We start from the raw sequence: 23,288 nt of genomic DNA, 5'->3' as shown, positions 1-23,288 counted from the left end.
AAGTATGTAGTGAACTTTTCATTTCCTCCTTGGGACTGTTGGAGTCTCCTTGGTTCACAACACAGAGGTGGATTACCCCTGTTCAAATCCCAGCTTCCCCATGAACCAGCTGTGTGACTATTATTAGACAGTTACCTAATCTGGTTATGCGGCTTCTCAGCTCCCACTGTGTGAGAAGGTTTGAGGAATGAGTCCACCCAGCAGTCAGATGTCCTGACAGCAGCAGGCACTCAACTGACAGGAGCATGAGGACAGCAAAGTCAGCAGAGATGGCCATGAATCAGAAGCTAGCAAAGCAAGAAAGCCTGGAGTTGGAGAGAAACTTGGAAGATGGGGGTTCCCCTATACTCAGCGTAGGTGGAAAGGGTTTAACAAAGTGGATTTATTGTATAAGCTATTGACTTTGAAACGGCACCCATAATTTGGCCATACCATGAACACACCAGAGTTTTCTGTTATGGAACCCCAAACTTTCCGATCCCTCCCTAAAAAAAATAACTCTCAACCTTTAGTTATCTGGCACAAGATAGGCCATGTGAAGGTGCAGTCCCTCCCTCAGGCTCTTCCGCAATTCGGGGCTTCCTTTTTTCCCCTTCCTGAATGAAAGGACACTTAGAGAACACCAGGAGATAAAAACTGTGGTCTCCAGAAGTCCCCAGCTCCAGGGCACAGCGGTGACGATGAGTGACTCCACAGGAACCAGGATGCAGCAGCTGGGTTCTGTGGGTGAGGCTGGGCGGCATTGTTCGAGCATGGTGAGGGAAACCAGAGGGGGTGGCTAGGAGTTGAGACTGCCCAGGCTCTGACTGGCGTTGTGTTCCCTCAGAGGACGAAGAGTGGATGGTCAGTGACACCAAGTGTTCTAGTAAAATCTCCAGACTACGACCAAATTCTGGAATCAAGAGTTTGGCAGGTACAGCAGGGCAAGGGGCTGCAGAAAAGCGGAGAGCCTTCCTCAGAATGGGTCTTAGAGAGAGAAGGCTAGGGCTGTAAACTTCTGTTTCCTGGGGAGAGAGAGAGTGGGGCAGGGAATCCTGGGCCACTGTGAAGGCTGTGGCAGGTGGCCAGGGGAGAGACGGCAGGCTGTGGAAAGAGAAGGCGAGGGAAGGGAATCATGGGCCACGGGGAGGTGGAGGCTGGGATGAAGAAACCTGGGCCGTGGCAAGGGGATTGGGCGTCCTGAGAAGATGGACAGAACAGCAAGAAATTGAGGGTCTTGGGGAAGTGGAGGCTGGCATAGGGAGTCAGGGGTGTGGGGAGTGGAGAATGAAGCAGGAAGTCACACACAGGCTATGAGGAGACTGAGGCAAGGGAATGAAATCATGGGCCATGTGGAGGTAGACTCTGAAAGTCGGATTCACCGGCTGGTGGCAGAAAGGTGCTGATCACCTGCTGTGGAATCAGCATAAGGTAAGGACATCATCATACTTAAAAGTCCACTTTTTCTCTAGCAGGACGCCTGGGACGCGACCAAATCCCCTGGGTCCTGCAGCTGCTCTCCTTCCTGTTCCTGGCTGGGCTCCTGCTGATCATTCTTGTCCAAGGTCAGGAACATGGAGGCCTCAGCTCTCTGACCTGGCTCTTCAGCCAGGGCCTTCTTTGGGTCTAGAAGGGATGTGGGGTGTACAAGTGAATGGCACGTCCTCTAAGTTTGCCCCCATGAATGACATGTCCTCTAAGGATGCCCCCATGGACAGCATGTCCTCTAAGGATGTCCCCATGGACGGCATGTCCTCTAAGGATGTCCCCATGGACAGCAGTCCTCTAAGGATGTCCCCATGGACAGCACGTCCTCTAAGGATGTCCCCATGGACAGCAGTCCTCTAAGGATGTCCCCATGGACGGCATGTCCTCTAAGGATATCCCCATGGACAGCAGTCCTCTAAGGATGTCCCCATGGACAGCACGTCCTCTAAGGATGTCCCCATGGACAGCAGTCCTCTAAGGATGCCCCCATGGATGACACGTCCTCTAAGGATGCCCCCATGAATGACACGTCCTCTAAGGATGCCCCCATGGACAGCATGTCCTCTAAGGATGTCCCCATGGACGGCATGTCCTCTAAGGATGTCCCCATGGACAGCAGTCCTCTAAGGATGTCCCCATGGACAGCAGTCCTCTAAGGATGTCCCCATGGACAGCACGTCCTCTAAGGATGCCCCCATGGATGACACGTCCTCTAAGGATGCCCCCATGGATGACACGTCCTCTAAGGATGTCCCCATGGACAGCAGTCCTCTAAGGATGTCCCCATGGACAGCAGTCCTCTAAGGATGTCCCCATGGACAGCACGTCCTCTAAGGATGCCCCCATGGATGACACGTCCTCTAAGGATGTCCCCATGGACAGCAGTCCTCTAAGGATGTCCCCATGGATGACATGTCCTCTAAGGATGTCCCCATGGACAGCAGTCCTCTAAGGATGCCCCCATGGATGACACGTCCTCTAAGGATGTCCCCATGGACAGCACGTCCTCTAAGGATGTCCCCATGGATGACATGTCCTCTAAGGATGTCCCCATGGACAGCAGTCCTCTAAGGATGCCCCCATGGATGACACGTCCTTTAAGAATGTCCCCATGGACGGCAGTCCTCTAAGGGTGCCCCCATCTCCAGAATGAGGAAAGAGACATGGGTGGATCCGAGATCCTGGATCCATTTCTTCTTATGTCTCAGCTTTTCTGAGTGCTAGGTTTTCTAGTCTTCTAACAGGGTTAAGGAAGACATTAGTGAGAAACTGTCCTAGACTCTGGGGTGCTGATGTGCCTATACTCCCGTCTCAAAAAAAAATTAAAAAATGACACAATGTCTCAGAGAATCCAGTGCTGGACTTGGCACACAGAGGGTATTTAATAATGAAACTTTTTTCCTTCATTATAGTTTCCAAAACCCCAAACACCCAGGGACAGGAAGAATCCAAATATGAAGATATCTACCAGGAACTGACCCAGCTGACTAATAAAATCTGTGAGTGACCAAAAACCAGAAGTACCAGCACCTCAGGAGGGCTCCGTGGGAAAGGGATCAACTTTCTTCAATTGTCAGATCTCTTTGAGCTTCAGTTTTCTCCTCTGTGAATTGAGACCACAGGGTAACAATAAAAAGTGATATTCGGTACTTACCAGGATTGTGCACACAGTAGGAACTCAGAGTCCACAGAGGCAGTGTACACAGTAAGCACTCAGTGTTCACAAGGGCATGTACATAGTAGGTATTCAGTGTCCCCAGAGGACATGCATGTACTTGGCATGCACACAACAGACACTATATGTTCACTGTTCACAGGGGCCATGGACACAGTGAATAGTCAATTAAACAGTTCTCTCGGTCTTTGCCCTGATTGCTAAGCCCCAATTCTCCTAGTCTGGAGGATAATGCATGGGACTCCTGGGATTGAGGAAGGGGAGGGAGTGTGGAGAGAAGAATCATTGCCCAGGATTCTCTGTCACCCTGGAGGGCCTGAAGGTTGAGCAGACAGAGAACATGGGCATCAACCTGAGCTGCCCCCTCCCTGGGACCAGACTCTTCTGGGTGTTCCGCTTCCCTGTCTGCAAAGCAGATTAAACAAGACATCAGTCAGAAACTGTCCTAGGTGCTGGAGTAGCAGCACCTACCTGCAGTCTGAGCTACCAGGAAGCTAAGGGGGGATGGTCATTTACCCACGGGAGTTTGAGAGAAGCACTGACAGCAAGCGAGACTTGTGTCCAAAAAAAATGGCACATGGCTAGTTCAGTAGCTGAGCAGGTAAAAGTGTTTGCTTCCAAGACTGGTGATGGAAATTCCCTGCAGATCGTGGCATACAGTATGTATTTAATAATAGCAGTTTTTTTTCTTGGCACAGTGTCCAAGATCCCCACCTCCAAGGGGCAGAATGAGTCCATGCAGGAGATCTCTGCACAGCTGACACAGCTGAAGACTGAACTCCGTGAGTGAGAAACCAGCGGTCCAAGGCCTTGGGTATCCGTAGGTGGTCAATCTTCTTGAGCCATCAGACCTCTCTGAGTCTCAGTTTCCTCAAATGTGGACTGAGACCACAGAGTAGCAACAAGGATGATGTGTGCTGGCTACAGGGACTGTGCACACAGTGGGCACCTGAGTTAAAGGGGTTGTACACAGGGTAGGCACTCAACGCTCACAAGTGCCACACATACATCTGGCTCTTAATGTTCATATACGCAGTGTGAAGTCAATATTCGAAGTGCTGTAGATACTCAACCAAGCCAACCTCTTAGTGTTTGAATGTCCTGAGCTCTAAATCTGTTCCTTCTAGTCAGAGGAGATGGACAGGGACTCCTGGGCTTTCCTGGGGTTGGGAGGGATCTGGGAAACAGAGAAGGGAATGTTAGAATAAAGCTGGTGCCGTCCGGAATCTTGGAAGATTCCATGACACGAGAGGTTGGCTGAGGCAGAGGGACAAACATGCCAGGCAGACAGAGCTTAGTGACAAGTTGTATTAGAAAAGGAAGTGGGGGGGGGGGCAGGTGTCGGTGGCGCACGCCTTTAATCCCAGCACTTGGGAGGCAGAGGCAGTTGCATCTCTGTGAGTTCAAGGCCAGCCTGGTCTACAGAACGAGTTCCAGGACAACCTCCAAAACAATACAGAGAAACCCTGTCTCATAAAGCCAAAAAAAGAATGAAAGAAAGAAAGGAAAGCAGAGAAGAAAGAGGAAAGAGGTAAACAGACACAGAGACAGAGAGAGGACAGGAAAGAAGATGGAGACAGGAAAAGTCCTGTCTACTCCAGGTGAACAGCAGTAAAGAGAGTAGGAAAGGGAGCATAAGTGGGTCGGGGGGGGGGGCGGTCTGTCATTTTAAAGGGGTCCTTTACACCTGTGTCCACACTAGTACTCATGGAACCCTGGGCTGACCAGAGTATTGCCTGAGTGCATTCTGCCAGGTGACACAGGCAGGCCAGCATAATGCCTGAATCCCTACAGGGAATAGTTCCCCAGAGTGCTGTGTCAAGGGAAGATCTTCACTCTGGAGAGCTTGAAGGTTGAACAGAAAAGGGACTTGGGCTTCCAAGTGTGGGTTCATCCTGACCCATCCCCTCCCTGGGACTAGACCCCTTCTAGGTGTTTAGTTTCTCAGTCTTCAAAGGAGATTAAACAAGACACCAATCAGAAACCATCCCAGAAGCTCGGGCAGTGACCTATGCCTGCAGTCCTAGCCACTTGGGAACTGGAAAGGGAATGCTCATTTGTGCCAGGGAATTTGTGACAATCTGTGACACAGTGCGTTCCATAAAACACAACTTAAGATCCCCAGGGACACAGTGCAGGTTGTGGCACACAGTAGGTATTTGATAATGACAGTACTTTATTTTTCTTGGCACAGACTCCAGGATCCCCATCTCCCAGGGGTGGAATGAATCCATGAAGGAGATCTCTGAACAAGTGACACAGCTGAAGACTGAACTACGTGAGTGACTAGAAACCAGGTTCTGAGGCCTCTGGTCCCTACAGGTGTCAGTTTTCTTGAGCAATCAGAGCATTCCTGGCTCTTATTTCCTCACATGTGAATCTAGGTCACAGGCACTTAATGTTTACAGAGGCAAGCACCCAGGGGGTATTCAGTGCTGAGAGTAACCATATACACACTATGTACTCATTGTTCATAAGGGCTATGCATACAGTAGGTACTCAGTGTTCACAGGGATATGCACACAGTAGGAATTCAGTGTTTTAAGGATCATGCACATACTAGGTACTCTATGTTCACAGGAACTTTGTGCACACACTAGGCAGTCAATGTTTGGGAAACCACATACACAATAAGTACTCAATGTTCACAGGGGCCAGGCTCACAGTAGGCACTTAATGTTCATAGGGACCATATGTACAGTAGGCACTCAACGTTCACAAAGCCTGCATTGGTCAGGTTCTCTGAATGAACAGACTCTATAGAAGGAATAATCAAAAGGCTGAGAATCCAGTAGCCATTCAGTCCACAAGTCTGGGTGCCTCAGAGTTCCAGTCTGGGGACCTGGAGGATTCCTGGAGAGACACAGATCTTCAAGTCACAATGAAAAGCTGAAGGACCTATTGTCGACAATAGCAAAACACCAGAGACAACAACAGGATAGATGGGAAGATGGACTGACAGCAGCACCCCTACTTTTCCCTTGGCTTCTGTATGTCTGGGCTGGCACTGGGAAATACTGCCCACTAGGTACAGGTCCTCCCTATCCTGTGACTCTTTCTTGCAAATACCCTCACCTCCCCGTTCCTAGCCGTGTCTCTTGGTCCATTCCAGATCCAATCCCATTAAACATCAAAATATGCCATGAGCACAGGAGGGACTCCATCTTTACTGAATTTGTATACTCAGTAGACAGTCAATGATCACAGAGTTATGCACAGAGTAGGCATTCAGTTTTCACAGGTATCGTCCACACAGTAGGCACTCAGTGTTCACAGGGGCATGCACACAGTAGGCACTCAGTTAAACCAGTCTACTGGCTCTGTTCTGAGCTCTAAGCCGCTATCTCTCACCATATAGAAGAGAAAGTGGGGTCGAGACTCCTGGGTGTTAGGTGTCTTAATCTTCACCCCGACGTTGGGTTGTGGCACATGCCCCAAGTCCAAGCTTCTCGGGAAGCTGGGGGCTGGTGCATCCTTCTGCCCCGGAGTTTGAGAGGCTTTGGCCACAGAGTGAGATGCATTTCAAAAGAAAATGGCATAATGTCCCTGGGGACCCAGCTCAAGTCAATGCACACCGTAGTTGTTTAATAACCGCAGTACCCCCCTTTTTATCTTGGCCCAGTTTCCAGGATCCCCAGCTTCCAGGTGCAGAATGATTCCAAGCAGGAGAAGATCTACCAGCAAGTGGTGCAGATGAAGGCTGAACTCTGTGAGTGAAGAGAGACCAGAGGCCTCGGGGCCTCAGGCAGTCTTTCCTGTGGGGCAATTTGCTGGAGTCCTCAGACTTCTCTGAACCTCAGTTCCCTCCTCCGTATTAGCACTTAGAGTTTACAAGGATCACGCAAGCAGCACTAAATGTTCACAGGACCACTGATAAAGCAGGCACTCACGCTCACAGGGGCTTGCACAGTGGACACTGAGCATTCATAGCAGTTATGCACACAACAGGCACTTGGTGTTCACAAAGGCCACGAGCCCATCTCTGGCCTCTGTTCTGAGTTCTAAGCCCCTACTTCTTCCAGTCTGGAGGTTGTGGGGCTAGGACTTCTGGCTTTGCAAAGGGGCATAGGAAGTGGGAAGGAAATGGTTCACCATGGTGCTGTGTCAAGGGATGGCCCTGGCTGTGGAGAGCTTGGAGGCCAAGCGGGAGCACAGCCATCCAGGTGTGAGTCCATCCTGACACACTTCCCCAACAGTCCGCCTGTGTCGCCCCTGCCCCTGGGACTGGACGTACCTCCTAGGAAACTGTTACTTCATCTCCAAGTCCCAGCGGAACTGGAGCAATGCTGTCAAGGCTTGCCAGGAAGTGGAGGCTCAACTGGTCATCATCCAAAGCGATGAGGAGCAGGTATGTCTGGTGGGACGGCCTTCCTGGTCTGGTCTGTGCAGCCGGCTCCTGATCGCAGGGATTAAGAAAATTTGCCAGAGTTATGTGGGGGAAACAAGAGTAGGAATGGGGGGATGGATCCCAAGCTCTTAGCATAGAATCGTGTACTGAAGATTTGCGAGTGCTTGGGGGCACCTGGAGTGCCGTAGACGCCAGCCTCTGCTGGTCAGTGTCTAGCCACCTGCTCTCTGAGAGACAAAGTCTTGGTGTGCAGCCTAATTAGATAGCTCAGGAGACAGGGGTGCTTGCCACTAAGCCTCACAGCCTGAGTTCAATCCCTAGGATCCACATAGTAAAAGGAGACCAGTGCCTCTTTTAAGTTGTCCTCTGGCAGACATAGCTGCACTGTGGCATATGCATGGCCCATCCAAACAGACATCTAAGTAGATGCAATTCAAAGAAGGCCTTGTGTGGGGCTGCATCACAAGCTTGAGGACCTGAGTTCAAATCCAAGGAAGAAGGAGGAATGAGATGAGATGGTTCAGCAGGTGCTTGCTGCCAAGTTTGGCAACCTGAGTTCGATCCCCTATGGTGGAAAGAGGGAATTAAACCCCACAAGTTGCCCCCTGACCTCTAAATACATGCAGTGGCATGCATACCCACATATCCATATGCACACAGACACACATATTCATACATATAGGTATACACACACATGCATACACACACACACACACACACACACAATGTGCTTGCCAATTGCCTGGGTGTAAATATTCTCACTGTGGGTAATATCAAATTTATAATGGGATGTCACTGAAGAGCAGAAAAGAAGCAGCATACATCTTAAGCAACCCTGAATTAGTTTGATCTGCTTCCAGCACATTAAAGGCAATCACCAGGAAATTCTATAGACTTACTCAGAGTTTATGAGAGAGATCATGCAACGTTAGCAGGCGTGTGTGGCAAGGCCAGCTGTGTGTTTCCTTTTTTGAAAAGATGGTGTTGTTATTTTTTAGACAGTGTCTTACTCTGTAGCCCTGGCTGGCCTGGGACTCACAGCCACCCTGTGGCGTTCTGAGACTAAAGGCGTGTGCCTCTGTGTCCAACCAGCAGGGTACCACCCTGTGCCACAGTGCATGTGCCCACAGTTCCCAGATGTAAAAAGAGCTGACATCATCTAAGCACACGTGAATGCTCACGGCCTACGAGAGGAAGGGGAAAGATCAGACAGCAAATAGGACTTCCTTCAAGAGTGTGGGCATTCACGAGCTGAGAGTACGGGGGGGGGGGGGGAGGAAGAGATCTCCCCTGACTTTCCTCTTCCCCTCCAGACCTTCCTGCGGCAGACTTCTAAGGCTAAAGGACCAACCTGGATGGGGCTGTCAGACCTGAACAAGGAAGCCACATGGCTCTGGGTAGATGGCTCACCTCTGTCATCCAGGTAGATCCAGGAAAAGGGGCAGAACCTGTAGAGTGGAGTGTAGACAGGTCTTTGATGCTCTGACTTGAACCATCTTTGGGACTCACCACCCCCTCCCTGGCCCCTTAGGAACAAGAGCTGCCACATTTGCTGATGGAAGGAGGTCTTCCTACCCATGCATAGACAGAATAGCAGCAAATCCCACCATCAAAGCAGCGAGAAGCTTCCCCCTGAGGGGTGTGGATTTTAATGTAGGATATAAATAGAAAATATCAAATAAAGTAAGGCCAGGGTGTAAGGACTATTATCATGGGAATATGGCATGTTGGTTTGGGTATATAAGTGTGTTTATACAGTAGCATGATGGAGTCACGGGTTTGATCCCCAGCCCTGCATCATCTGGGATGGTGCTCCATGCCTGTAACCCCAGCACTTGGGAGGTATCAGGAGAAAGATCATAAGCTCAGTGCTACCTTGGGCTACACACTGAGTTCTGAGCCAGCCCAGCCTGGGATGCATGAGATGCTGTCTCAAAAAGGAAAAAGGGAAGAAGGAGGGAAGGAAAGAAGGAAGGAAGGAAGGAAGGAAGGAAGGAGGGAGGAAGGAGGGAGGGAGGAGAGATGGAGGAAGGGAGGGAGGGGGGGAGGGAGGGAAGGAGGAAGGGAGGACAGTAGAGAAAAGAGGATGGGGGAATGACATGGGAGAAGGACAAAGATCACTTAAAGGGAGTTTATAAAGATGCTCCCAGATCCCACAGCACAAAACAGGGAGCATGGGGAGGAGCCACAGTAATTCCGTATATACGGGAAGGACACACAGTAGAAAGAACATTATTTTGGTACCCACACATAGGAACAGGAGGGACAGGCTTAGCACCTATTTTCTTGCCCTCAGGGTTCTGATCCCTAGCTGACTGGTACTTGGCATGGGACAGGTGCATTGTGGTCCAGAGTACAAGGACCCAGAAAGGAAGGTGGAGTCCATATTGGTGGGTTTACATCTGAAAACCACTCTCTCAATATAAAACATAACTAGAGTCTGAATCCAAAGCTACCTGACTCAGGCATGTCTCTGAATTCATAGCAAGGCCTGCCCACCATATGCATGCTGGGAGGAGGTGAGTTCCAGGAAGCTAAGAACGTGGTTCCCAGCAGATTACTGGAGCAGACTAATGTTTTGTTGACTATCCAGATTCCAGAAGTATTGGAATAAAGGGGAGCCCAACAACGTTGGGGAAGAAGACTGTGTGGAATTCGCTGGGGATGGCTGGAACGACTCCAAATGTGAGCTCCAGAAGTTCTGGATCTGCAAGAAGCCTGCAACGCCGTGCACTGCCAGCTGAGAGCCAGCTCGTCTCGGCTGCTGCTCCCAAACCGTTCTGCCACGTTCGCGCCGGCTCCTCCCCCTGCCTGTATGTTGACAAAAGCACTGAGATTCTTTTTTATTTTCATAAGAGTCTTCATCCTCTGTGTGAATCCTGCTTTCATTTCTGTTGTTGTGATAAAGATGCTCTGACAAAAAGCACTTACATTTCAGATGACACTCCATCACCAAAGGGCGGTCAGGATGGTGGCAGCTTGAGACAACTGGTCACATCACACCAACAATCAGGAACATACAGAAATACATGCACGTATGTTCACTCACTTGCTTGAGCTCAACTCAGTTTCCCCATTCATACAGTTTAGGACCCCTGCCTAGGGAATGGTGCCATCCACAGTGGGCTGGATGTTGTCTAATTAACACACACACACACACACACACACACACACACACACACACACTCACAGGCCAACCCGATGTAAGAAACCCCTCATTGAGACTCTCCAAGTGACTCTAGGTTCTGTCAGGTTGACAGGTAAAGCTAACTGCCACAATGGGACTGTATCTCCGGCTTTCAGGTGTCACTGGGCTTACGGCTCCTGGTTGTCCCCCACCTGAATGCTTCAGCGTAATTACCAAATGTGGGATGCATTCAGAACCTGTGTGTTTTCCATTAATTGTTTTGTCTTCCTTGCTGAGATCAGAGGGAGGGGTGTGTGTGTGTGTGTGTGTGTGTGTGTGTTTGTGTGTGTGTGTACATGTGTTGATACATACATTTGGAGACCAGAGGAAGACGTTGGTACTCTCCTTCATAGCCTTTCATTTTATTCCCTTGAGATGGGACTTGGAGGTCATTGTTTTTCAGCAAGGCAGGCAACCTGAAAGATCAGGCATCCTCCTGTCTCCAATTACTTCCTAAAGTGGGGCTCCAGGCACAGGTGGCCATACCCTGCCTTTTGCTTGCACAGCTGTACTCCTATCCACCGAGCTTCTCTCCAGCCCTTGGTTCCTTGTCAGGTGTTTTTTCCTGCTTCCTGTTGTTGTAATAAAACATCCTGACAAAAATGCAAGTTGGGGAAAAGGGGTTATTTGGCTTACAATTCTGGGTTATAGCTCATCACTGAAGGGAAAACAAGGCAGGAACTTGAGGCAACTAATAACAAAGCATCCTAAAGCAGAGAGAATAAATAAATGCATGTATTTATTCCCAACCCTAGAGATCAGTGCTGCCCACGTTAGGACGGGCCTCTCCTCAGTTGACTTAAGACAATGACCCTCAGATATCCCTGCAAGCCCACCCAAAATAAATAATCCCTTGATAAAGCTCTTCTATCTTGTGTCAAATCGACAGCTAACGCTAACCATTGCATCATATCACCTCTGCCTTGTCCCCTGAGACTTGATCCTGTCCCTGTATACTTTCATTGCATCTGCTCAATATCCATCAACTTGCCTTTTGAAACCCTTTGGCTGGGAGCCTTCCCTGTCTCTGTTGCTCATCATGCAAACTGAAGCATAAAGTAGATAATTCTTCCTACCCACCCCTGACTTCCAGGCATTGGCATACAAATATATCAGCTCAGGAGCTGGAGAAATGGCTCAGCAGCTAAGAGCACTCTCTCCAGCTCCTGGGGAATCTGTCACCCTCAAATAGCCTCTGTGGGCATTGCAGTTACATAGGGGTGCACCTACACACACACACTAAAATTTTTTTTTAAAGTAATAAACACATCAGCTCTCTCCTCTCTTAGAGATGTCATAGTGGATCATGGGAAGATCTCCCACATTTCTCCTCAGAGAACATGTTTCCCTTGCCGCTAGACAGTCTGTTGGAGGCAGCTGTTGCCTGTCAGCCAGGCAATGCTTACACTTTGATGTGAGGAGCTGCCTTCTTCAATTTGAGATTCCCGCCTGGGACAGTGCAGGGGTGCGCAAGAACGCTGTAGTCTTTTCTGCTCCTCTTTTTCATAACAAATGTGTTCGTGTTACTTTTTCCATGTGCTATCTTGGATGTACTTCTCTTTCTCGTCATTCCCAACTAGTCTGGTATCACCCATGGGGTTGGCTGTGTTAGATGATGAATCTGCTTTTAAGATGTCTCAAGGTCTAACAGCCTGAGGAAACCAGGCCCCTCCCCCTCTTAGCTGACCAGCTCTGCTGGGAAGAGTGAAACTCTCAGAGGGAAAAAGCAATCCCAAAACAGAGGAGACCCAGTCTCCTTAGGGGTGTCTGTCTGTCCCTAAGGACTCTGGGACTGTCAGAGCCTATAAACAAAGTCCCTCCCTACCTCTACATCCCTGACCTTGAGTAAAGATGAAACTTCCAGTGCCAGCAAGCCATGGATCAGCCACCCCTGAAGCTCGTCCCAGAATCTCCACACCTCTCTCCCCACCCAACTTTATATTCTCCCACTCTCTCTTCCTCCCTCCCTCCAAACACAAAAATGAAAATCAGAACACATGAGCAAAAGACCAATAGGACAAAATAATTATAAAATGAAACTGTTTTGTGTTGATCATCCATTTCTGGGCAAGGAGCCTGCCCGGAAGTGCAGCTGAGAGACCTAGTAACACTCTATTGGAGAAAACTGATTTTCCCCGTTGCCAGTGGGTGACAGTTGCAAACACCTTCTCAGTTAGGGGCAGGACCCTGTGTGCACTATCCCCCCTTAATCCTGGGACCCCCATCTGGTTTGAACCCGAGGGACTCTCCTGCAAACCTTCCCACCAGCTCGTTTGAGTCACATAGGTCCCTTCCTATACACACATGTGAATACAACAATCTGATTGCACCACAAATCAGCCTCAGTGCCCGTGTCTTCTCCTCCATGTCCCCTGCCTCCGGAGGCATCATGACAGCTTTTTCTGTTTAACAGCTGAGCAGTCAGACACTTCCTTCGCCTGTTTTTTTAATGGGCTGTTCCTTTCTCTCCTGCAATTATGACAGGAAGCTTTGTGTTGTGTCCACGCTATTCGTCATCTGTATTAACATGACATTCCACAGAAAGCAATCTGTTTATCATAGTGTAATCACAGTCGTCCTATCCCCAGTGTATTCCCAGTATATCACCAATGTAGCCAGCACATCCCCCAACACCCCCGCTATGTCCCCAACGCCCAGTCTTTGGTTCCAGATTAGGTCTGAGCGTCTCTGCCATCCTTCGTCTGTTGAGGCCCTGAGCCCACTTCTCCAAAGCCCCTTTCGTGTATTTCAGCTTTGTGGTTGTAGTCAAGTATCCGGGGCTAGTGAGATGACTCACTGGATAACATCACTTGCCACCAAAACTGAGGCCCCTTCTGTAAGATCACTATTGACAAGCTCTGTAATTTTCCCAGATGTCCTTAAAGCTGGTCTGCCAGCGTCTCACACAATCTGTACAGGCCTACAGCTGTGGCTGTGGCGACTGTGGCTGCGGATGTGGCCGTGGCAGCATTGGTTGCAGTGTCTGTAACCAGTCCCTTAAAACTGTTGAAAACTATATTTAGAAGTTAGTTTGACAATATGGCCATTTAGAAAAACAGCAATAGTAGGTTTTCCCCGGTGTCTGTGACCTCCCCAGCTATGGATTTTGAGCAAGGTTTACAGTACCAGTCATGAATTCCTTCCTGAAGAGGTCTCAGTTCAGTAGGAAAGAGTTGGTTACTCTCATAAAAGTCATGTAGCTATTATACCAGTGGGCACATCTTTTAAAAAGAGAGCATTTATTTCATTTTTAATTTTGGGGTTGTGTGCAGGTGAGTTCAGGTGCTGTGGTGGCCAGAAGTATCAGATCCCCAGGAGCTGGGGTCACAGGCAATTGGGAGCTGTCTGGCATGGGAGCTGAATTCAGATCCTCCAAAAGAACAGCCCGCATTCTTCACCACTGGCCATCTCTCTAGCCCCAAGACACAGCTACCTTTTAAGAAGTCGACACTGACACATTTGACACTGTTACCACAGTTTACTATGTAGGAGATCAGCATTAGAGGACCCTGAGTCAAGGGCAAATAAGAAATCTGTATTTTACCTTGACATGATGCTATAAATCTATAACTAGTACAAAATGGCAACTGAAACTCTCAGAAAGGAAACAGCTGTGCTTTTCTTAAAGATCATACAAGGCTACGACATTTGGATTTAACTGTTACCTTGACAGACCTAGGAGCGCCTAGGAAGAAAATCTCAGCAAGGGGGTTGTCTGCCGTGCACTTATCTGTGGGCAATTATCTTAAGAAATTGATATGGAAAAACCCAGCTCACTGTGGCTGGCGCATTCCCTAGTCTGTGAGAACTGAGCTGTGTACAGACAAGCAATCCAGCATGGCTAGTTCACCTCCCCTCTTGACCATGAATGTGATGTGTCAGCTGTCTCCAGCCCCTGCCCAGTGAGTTTTTTGAGACAATGAGTTGTAACCTGGAAGTGTAAGGTGAAATTAGCCCTTTCCTCCCCATACTGCTTTTTGTCCAGGTCTTTTTTTATCAGAACAATACAATTAAGACTACAGCAAATGATAAATAACTGAGCTCTGAGATTGTGGAGAGCAAAAATGTTATAGACCAGAGCCACAAAAACCTGAGCCGTGTTTAGTTCCTCTGAGACCATTGTTGCCCACTCTGTATCTGCCCTACCATAGCTATGACTACAAAAGCTTCCCTCAGTCCAAGAGCTAAGAGCATCACCAGATAGCTTCTTATATTTGCAGCAGAGGTTTCCCTGTTTCCGCTGGAACCCACCTACCTGTGGTCCCTACCTTGTCTTTGTTCTATAACTAGTAGCATCTCGCATGACCACTGCTACAGTAGAACATGGTATGTAGAGCAACTTTGAGTGTGTGCTCTTGCGACCTGGTCATTCATATTTGGCTCCAGATAAATAGTTTATTCTATTTCCCATTCCCTTCCAGGTGCAACAAAAGTGAACATAAAATTTTGTTTTGAGTTCATAAAACAAATGCAAGGCCAGGAAATATACTCATTCATGTGCATGCTATCTGGGGCTGAGATTACATCACATGGGTAGTACAGTGGGGGGGAGGCTTTCATGCATGCATGGTCTACATACATCACTCCAATAAAAATGTCAAATGTTCCCATAATATTATAGGCTTTTTATACCTCAGACATCTGGCCAATCTCTGTCCTTACCCATTAAAGTCATCTTCATTTCAGATTAGTAGTGAAGATCAGAGGCTGGGAAGATTGCTTAGTCAGCAGTGCTTACCACACAGCATGATAAACTGAGTTTGGACCCCAGTGTAAAATTCCAGGCATGACAGGATTACATCTGTAATCCCAATACTGGGGAGGCAGAATTCTCTTAGGCAGTCTAAGTGAGTCAGTGAGTTCAAGGTTCTGTGACAGCCTGTGAAATGGGTTAGCACAATGGCTCAGTGGATAAAGGCACTTGCCTCTAATCCTACTGGCCTGAATTTGGCCCCTCCCTTCATCCCACATGACGAGAGGAGAGAACCATCTCCCAGTCTCCATGGGTTTCTTTGCTACCCATGAAGACTATTCCAGTTTGTGAGAACCACAAAATTATGAAGCCTTTTCCACTCAGTATGTGTTGACCACTGGGAAACACCCCCCCGGACTATTTTATTCCCCTGGGTTTACAGTGAGGACTGTAGAGTCAGATCACCTATGTTCCAATGCCAGACCGCCATTAAATAGCCGTGTAGCAATGGGCCTGTTACATAACCTGACTGTGCAGAAATGGAAAGCAGATCATGTGCTACAACATAATGGGGTGAAATGGGTACATCTGCAGCAGGCGTTACACTAATAGGAGAAGGTTGATTCCACCAGGGCATCAAAGTCAGCAGAGACCACAGTGAGTCAGGACGCCAGCAAAGCATCAAAGAAAGTGCAAGTTATCAGGTAGAGCGACCGCCAATGTGGGTGAAGGCTCTCAGCACAAGTGGGAAGGGAATAGCAAAGTAGGTGCTCTCTGCGGGCTACTGGCTTTGATAGGAGCACCCCATAATTTGTCACAACAATTGAATAGACCAGATCTTTCTGCTACGCACCCCAAACTTCCCAGACCTCTCCCTAAAAATCCCTGGGTTGTCATGCACTGGCGGTGCTGTGTCAGGAGGGCAGCCCCTCCCTCTAGTTTTCCACACTCAAGCTCAGTTCCTTTTTCTCTTCCCATCAGCGTGTCCAGGAAGCAGGCATCAGCGGGCAGCAAGTGAAAGCTGTGGTCTCTGGCAGTTCCAGACACGAGGCGAGAGCAATGACGATGAGCGACCCCACAGAACCAAGGCTATAGCAACTGGGCACTCTGGGTGAGAATGGGCTGGGACTGTGGCATCTCAAGCAAGGGAGTCCTGAGGGGCAGCTAGCTCATGGCTGAGCCTGCCCAGGCCCTGACTGGTGCTCTGTTCCCCCAGAGGATGGAGAGAGCCTGATCAGTGGCACCAGGTACTCTGTGGTCAGCTCTGGGCTACGACCAGATTTTGGAATCAAAAGTTTGGCAGGTACTGCAATGGTGAGGGGCTGAGGAAAAGCGGACAGCCCTTCCTGGAAGCGGGTCCTGGGAAACTGGAGTCAGGACCCTAAACTTCTCAGTCCCGGAGAGACGGATGCTGGGGGTGGAATCCTGGGACATAAGAAGGTGGAGGCTGAGAGTCTTACATGCTCCTGCAGAAGGACGATGGTGGCCTAAGTCTGTCCTGGGCCAGGCTGAAGCAGGGGCGCTATGACTCTCACACCGCTACCTTCTCTCCTGCAGAGTGTCTGAAGCACAGTCACAAGCCCTCGGTCCTTCATCTGCTCTCCTTCCTGTTCCTGGCTGGGCTCCTGCTGATCATTCTTGTCCAAGGTCAGGCACGATGCAGGCCTCAGCTCTCTGACCTGACCCGACAGCCTGCATGGGGAAAATGGGACTCAAGTTGGTAACACAGCTTGTGGTGGCTTCTAGGAACTTCTCAGAGACACCTCCCTCATCTCTGGTGTAAGAGAGCGGAGAACAGGGACACGAAGAAGAGCTGTGAGACTCCGTTTTCCTAGTGTTTCACCCTACTCTGGTTGTCTAGTTTCCTGGCCTTTAAAGGTTATTAACCAAGGACTGGAGGGTTAGCTCGGAAGTCGTTCCAGAGGACCTGAGTCTGGTTCCCAGCATAAGCGTGGTGGCTCACAATCATCTAGAACTCCAGTTCCAGGGAATCCAACACCCTCTTCTGATCACCTCAGACTCTAGACAAGCACACCTGGTGTATATACATACACAGATGCAGGCAAAGCACTCACATACATAGAATAAAAAATCAAAAACTGTTTAAAGACATCAGGCAGAAGTTATTCTAGCTACTTATGAAGCAGAACTAGTGTGAAAACATATACCCAGGGGAAATCAGTGACAACATAGTGAGGCAGCTCTTTAAAAATTGACACAAAGTCCCAAGGGACTCAGGGTAGGCCATGGCAAAAAGAAGGATTTAATAACTGCAGGGATTTTTCTTTCTTTCTTGGTTAAGTCTCAAAGGTCCCCAGCTCCCAGGTTCAGAACAAAATCTACCAGGAGCTCATGCAGCTGAAGACTGACGTGCATGGTGAGTGACCAGAGACAAGGGATCCAGGGCCTCACGTCTCTAAGGGAGAGGTGCACATTCCCTTTAGCCATTCAACCTGTCTGGGCCTCGACTTCCTCCTCTGTGAACTGAGATCACAACAGAGCACCGAGAACGAGATTAGTATTTCCAGGGCGTGTGCACAGTAGGCACTCAGCATTCAAAGGAATTGTGTGCGGAACAGTGTTCACAGGAAGCACCCACACCACAGACACTCAGTGTTCAAAGGGGCTGTGTGCACAGTAGGAGTACAATGTTCACGGGGACCGTTCACTCAGCAAGCACTTGATGTTCACAAGAGTCTTGCACACAGGGGGCACTCAGTGTGCACAAGGACCATATGCATTGTGGGCCCTCTAAGTTCACAGAGGCTGTGCACACAGTAGGTACTCAGTCAAACTAATCCGGGCCTCTGTTCTGAACTATAAGTCCCTACTTCTCCATGTGTGGAGAAGACGGACTCGGGACTCCCAGATTCACCTGGGTGAAGAAGAGGGAAAGGAAAGAGAAGGGAAGTGCTCCTCAGAGTGCCATGGTGAGGAAGAGTCCTGGCTCTGGCGACCTTAAAGGCTGAAGAGAAATGGGAGCGTTTGCTTCTAAGTATGTTCATCTGATCTGCTTCCCCCAACAGACGGATTCTGTCAGCCCTGCCCCAGGGACTGGGTGTTCTTCCATGGAAACTGTTACTCTTCTCCAAGCCCCAACGGAGCTGGCACAACTCCATCACTGCCTGCCAGGAAGTGGGGGCCCAGCTGGTCATCATAGAGACTAATGAGGAGCAGGTATACTGGGGGGCACCACCCCTGTCTGGAACACACATCTGGCTGTGGTCACCTGAGAGTGAGACCATTTGCCGGACAAGATGCAGTTTTTTCTACTTGAAGAGAGAAGGGTAGGAATGAGGGTCCCATGTCCTCTCCAGGGAACCACACACAAGACTTCAACATCTCTGAATGTTTTGCAGAATGCCTAAAATCTAATTTCTATCCTGTGTGCTGGGCAGTATTGAACCCCTTCCTCACCAAGGGATAGATGTTCTGCTAGAGTAGAAACTGGGAAGGTGCCTGCCTGCCTTGCAAACACAAGGACTTGAGTTTGAGGCAACACCTCAGTGGGTAAAAGTGATTGCTGCTTAGGCATGAAGGCCTGAGTCGGGAGACTCAGCATCCATGGGAGGAAACTGGTCACGTGTGCCTCTAAGGCTAATGTTGGGCATGAGACCTGCAGACAGGAGGATCCCTGGGGCTTGCTGACTGCCAGCCTAGTTCCAAGCCCAGTAAGGAATCCTCACTCAAAAGAACTAAGCGGAAAACAGTACAGCATGGTGCTTAATATCTTTCTGTGGCTCTGCATGCATACTCACAGTTGCAAACGTGCAGACATATGTGCACATAAACTACAGATAGAGAGACAGAAAGAGACAGATAGGAGAGAGAGAGAGAGAGGTATCGTGCCCACATTTTTAAAATATATAATATTTTATTATTTGGTATTTTCATACATGCTTACAATGCATTTTGATTCTGTTTACACACATACCCACTTCTCCCTTTAACTCCTCTTGAATCCATCTCCCACCCCCTTCCAACTTCATGTCCCCTCCCTTTTGTATATCCCACTGGATACAATCATGTTGCCCAGATACTCGTGCACATGGAACCATTCACTAGAGCTTGGCCAGCCTATCAGTTTTAAGAAAACTGACTTTCCCTCCTTGCCCCGAAGACATCAGCTGTCCCAGGATCTCATGAACACCTCTCCTCTCCATACTGCAATGTTTGCAATCTTGACCTTGTGCAGGCAACCGTAGCTGCTCAGAGTTCATGAGTGCAGCAGTCTGTTATGCCCGGAAGTCTTCTCCAGCCTCTGGCTCTCACAATCTTTCTCCCCCCTCTTCCTTGATGCTCCCAGAACCTTGAGGGTAGGTATCATAGAGATGTCCCTATGCTTTGATCAGTTGTGAGAGTCTGTCTTAGCTTCACTTGTCTGACGAGGGTTGAGAATTGTACTAATCTGTAGGTACAGAGACATGAATTTAAAGGAAAGTTTGACAGTATTTCCCCTTAGCAAAATAATAGCATTAGGTTTACCCCCTGGGGGGCATATAAGCTCCCCACCCATGGGCTCTTGGTCAGATTTTGAGTGCCAATCATGTGTTCCCTCTTGTGGAGTGGGCCCTAAATCCAAGCAGAAAGCAGGTGGTCACCCCCACAGCATTCATGCTGATGCTGCACCCATAGGCATGTCTTGCCAGGCTGGCCATTACTGCAGCAGTGGTGTTCATTGATGAGTAAGATTCATTGATGAGTAAGTTCATTGATGCTTCTCCCGTAGCAGCTACGCAGCACTACCGGGTACTTTGAAAGCCATTAGGCCCACCTATATGATGCCTGTATGGGGAGGCAGAGACGGCATATTCACGAGTCTTACTGAGCAGCTAGGCAACCTGACTTGGTGAGCTACAGGTCCAATGAGAAATTTATCTCAAAAGATTGTAGAGGGCAATTGAAGAAGACACCAAATGCTGACCTCTGACCTCTATACCCATTTGCACATGCACTCACACTCATATATGTCACAAATATGGACACACACACAGAGACACTACACATATACACACATGCAAAAAAATGAATCTTAATGTATAACGTTGCCTGTTCCTTGGTGTTTATCCTCATCAACGAGATATCACCCAGTGCAGAGCTGGACAGAGCTGGTACGCATCTTTAGCAATCATGAACTGGTATGAACCAGTCATGAGTGAATTCCTACAGATGTTCTCAGAACTCTCAAAACAGACAACATTGTAGCAGTGTTTGAAGGAAAATCAGCTATGTATGTCTATGTGACACAGTCTGTCTGCCTGTAAGGTGTGTGTGTGTGTGTGTGTGTGTGTGTGTGTGTGTGTGTGTGTGTGTGTATGTAAACAGCTGGAACCACTTAGGTACCCATGAGTGCACAGAAGGTAGAAAGTCAGATTGCAAGTAGAACTTTCTTCAAGAGTTCAGGGAGATAAACGCTCTCCTCCTCCTGCCCCACTCCAGACCTTCTAAGGCTAAAGGACCAACCTAGATGGGGCTGTCAGACCTGCATAGTGAAGCCACACGGCTCTGGGTAGATGACTCATCTCTGTCACCCAGGTAGGTCAAGAATGAATGGTACACTCCGTACAGTGGTATGGGTGTCTCCAACACTCTTGCTTGAGCTGCTTTGAGGCCCCGCCCCCACCCCAGCCCCTTAGGAACAAGAGCTGCCACATTTGCTGATGGACCACCAGTCCAGGGGTGTTCCTACCCACAGGCCCTTCCCTATCAATCACAGGAAACTGTCTCACAGGCTTGCCCATAGCCTATTTCATGAGACATTTTTCTCAATTTAGGCTCCCTCCTCTCCAAAGACTCTAGCCTGTGCCTAGTTGACATAAAACTAGCCAGCACACAATCCATTCTTGCAGGGGAGCCAAGGCAGGAACCGAGGCTGGTCACACCCAGTCAGGAGCAGAGAGAGAGGATGGCTACACTCCTTGACTCATTTCAGGCACCAGCCTGTGAAATGATGACACCATAGTCGTGTGTTCTCTCATCTCAATTAACCTAGCTTTTTAAATCCCACATAGATATTTCTACAGGCCAGTCTAATCTCACAGTGTCTCACTGAGACTCTATTCTCCAGTTATTCTGGAATGAGTCATCCAGAATAATTAAAACTAACTGTCACAATTGACTTCGCAGCTTTGGGCAGTATTGGAATAAAGGAGAACCCAACAATGTGGGAGATGAAGATTGCACAGAGTTCTCCAGGGATGGCTGGAATGATCTCAAATGTGATGCCCTGAATTTCTGGATCTGTAAGAAAGCTTCAACCTCATCATGCACCACCAAGTGAAGGCCAATCCATCTCAGCCTCTGCATCCCAAACTCCAATACCAGGTGGATGAACTCAACTTGTGTCTGTGCCCCCTCTCCTTGTCTGTTGGCATCAGGATGTTAATAAAAATGCCTATTCTCAGTCAGATTCCTCATCCTCTACGGGCTTGGCCCACTGCTTCCTTCCAATATTTTTTCCAGGGTGGAGAGTGGTTCAGGCTTCCTATGGCTCAGTTTTCATGGTTGTTCCCTATCTTGGCAACTTAATATTGTAACCTGACATAGGATACATTCAGGACCTGGATGCTTCCCCTTAATCAATTCTGCTCTCCTTGCAAAAATCAGAACATTTTCATTGTGTTGTCACAGCTGCATTTGTTGTTCTGATGTCACAATTGCATCTTTCATTTTGATGTCACAGCTGCATCTTCATTGTGATGTCATAGTTTCATTTTTTGTTCTGATGTCACAGCTGCATCTTCATTGTGATGTCACAGCTGCATCTTCACTGTGATGTCACAGCTGCATCTTCATTGTGATGTCACAGCTGCCACATCCCCTGAGCCTCAGTCACATCCCTACACACTTCATATACATCTGCTTAGTTCCTCCCTACCTCCCCTGAGTCCTTTGGCTGGTATCTTACTTTTCTTGCTCTGACAAAACACCTGTCAAAAACTGCTTCAGGAGGGAGGCTCTCGGTTTGAAGGTGCAAATCCATCGCAGATGTGAAGACAGTGGCATGGGGGTACAAGGCAGCTCACACTACAACTGTATTCAGACAGCAGAGCTGGATGCTGGTGCTCTGCTCACTTTCTCCTTTCTCCTCAGTCTGGGACTACAGATCCTAAAATGGTGCTGTCTCTAGGATGTGTCTTGCCACCACCAAATCTAGAAGCTTCCTTCCAGAAAGCCATTTCCTCCATGATTTTTTAGATTTTCCCTAGTTGGTGTAGCTGATTCTTCAGACTGAGGAACCCAGGAAATAATTCCCCCAGTCATTCAGTGACTGTTGAACGCTGGGATACAAATACCCCATTCCCTTTAGCCATGTGAGATTCCCCATGCTGGGTCCTGAGGAGGGACTCACCAGCTCTTTGCTCAGGCAGGAGCATGTCTCTCAGCTTCTGGGAGTTCCTTTTAAGCAGCTGTCACCTTCGGCCTAAGTGTGCCTTGATCTGAGGAGTTGTCATCTCCATGTTCAGACTTCTTCCTGGTTCAGCACTCATGATCAGAACATCAAGGATCTAGGTTGCTGTGCCCTCATGGGATGGTGCTAAAGACTGTTCAGATGCTGTAGGGACATGCTAGTCTAGACTGGACTGCCTCCCAGGCCAAGCCACAGCCCCTTTACCAGCCATCAGTGAGTTCCTAAGCCCAGGTGCCTGGACCTTGGGAGAATCACAGGTTCCATCCTCACTTCCCCAAGGAAGTTCACAGATCTTGTGTTGCCAAGATTCCTAAGACATCACCGGGGTTAATGATGGAGACACATCCTCCTACCCCAGAATTCCCTTCTTCCTATCTCCCTTGTCACTGGCTGGGGAATCAGAGACAACTACTAAATCATCCGCCTTCCTCTGAGATCTGTAAGAAATGACCACACACACACACACACACACACACACACACACACACACACACACACACACACACA

The 23,288-nt window shown here is 48.8% G+C and overlaps 1 protein-coding gene and 1 pseudogene across 2 annotated transcripts; both read left to right on the top strand.

The window, feature by feature from the left end:
- The first annotated feature begins 597 nt into the window (after positions 1–597).
- On the top strand, positions 598–11,538 carry LOC101825102 (CD209 antigen-like protein B). Of its 2 annotated transcripts, none has more exons than XM_013124629.3 (10): positions 598–726; positions 827–913; positions 1,452–1,544; positions 2,880–2,966; positions 3,841–3,924; positions 5,337–5,420; positions 6,765–6,851; positions 7,339–7,490; positions 8,804–8,913; positions 10,084–11,538. In XM_013124629.3, the coding sequence occupies exons 1-10, from the start codon at positions 681–683 to the stop codon at positions 10,232–10,234; spliced, it is 981 nt and encodes a 326-aa protein (XP_012980083.1). In that variant the 5' UTR covers positions 598–680; the 3' UTR covers positions 10,235–11,538. The 2 variants fall into 2 exon arrangements, with proteins under 2 accessions (XP_012980083.1, XP_005085379.1); XM_005085322.4 differs by having other exon boundaries at positions 603–726; positions 1,455–1,544.
- Positions 11,539–16,089: 4,551 nt separating this feature from the next.
- LOC101824838 lies at positions 16,090–21,773 on the top strand (annotated as a pseudogene).
- Positions 21,774–23,288: the final 1,515 nt, after the last annotated feature.

This window comes from Mesocricetus auratus, unplaced genomic scaffold (genome assembly GCF_017639785.1).
Source record: "Mesocricetus auratus isolate SY011 unplaced genomic scaffold, BCM_Maur_2.0 Super-Scaffold_100025, whole genome shotgun sequence".
In the NCBI taxonomy this organism is placed as follows: domain Eukaryota; kingdom Metazoa; phylum Chordata; class Mammalia; order Rodentia; family Cricetidae; genus Mesocricetus; species Mesocricetus auratus.
This window is presented reverse-complemented; position numbering and strand designations above follow the sequence as displayed.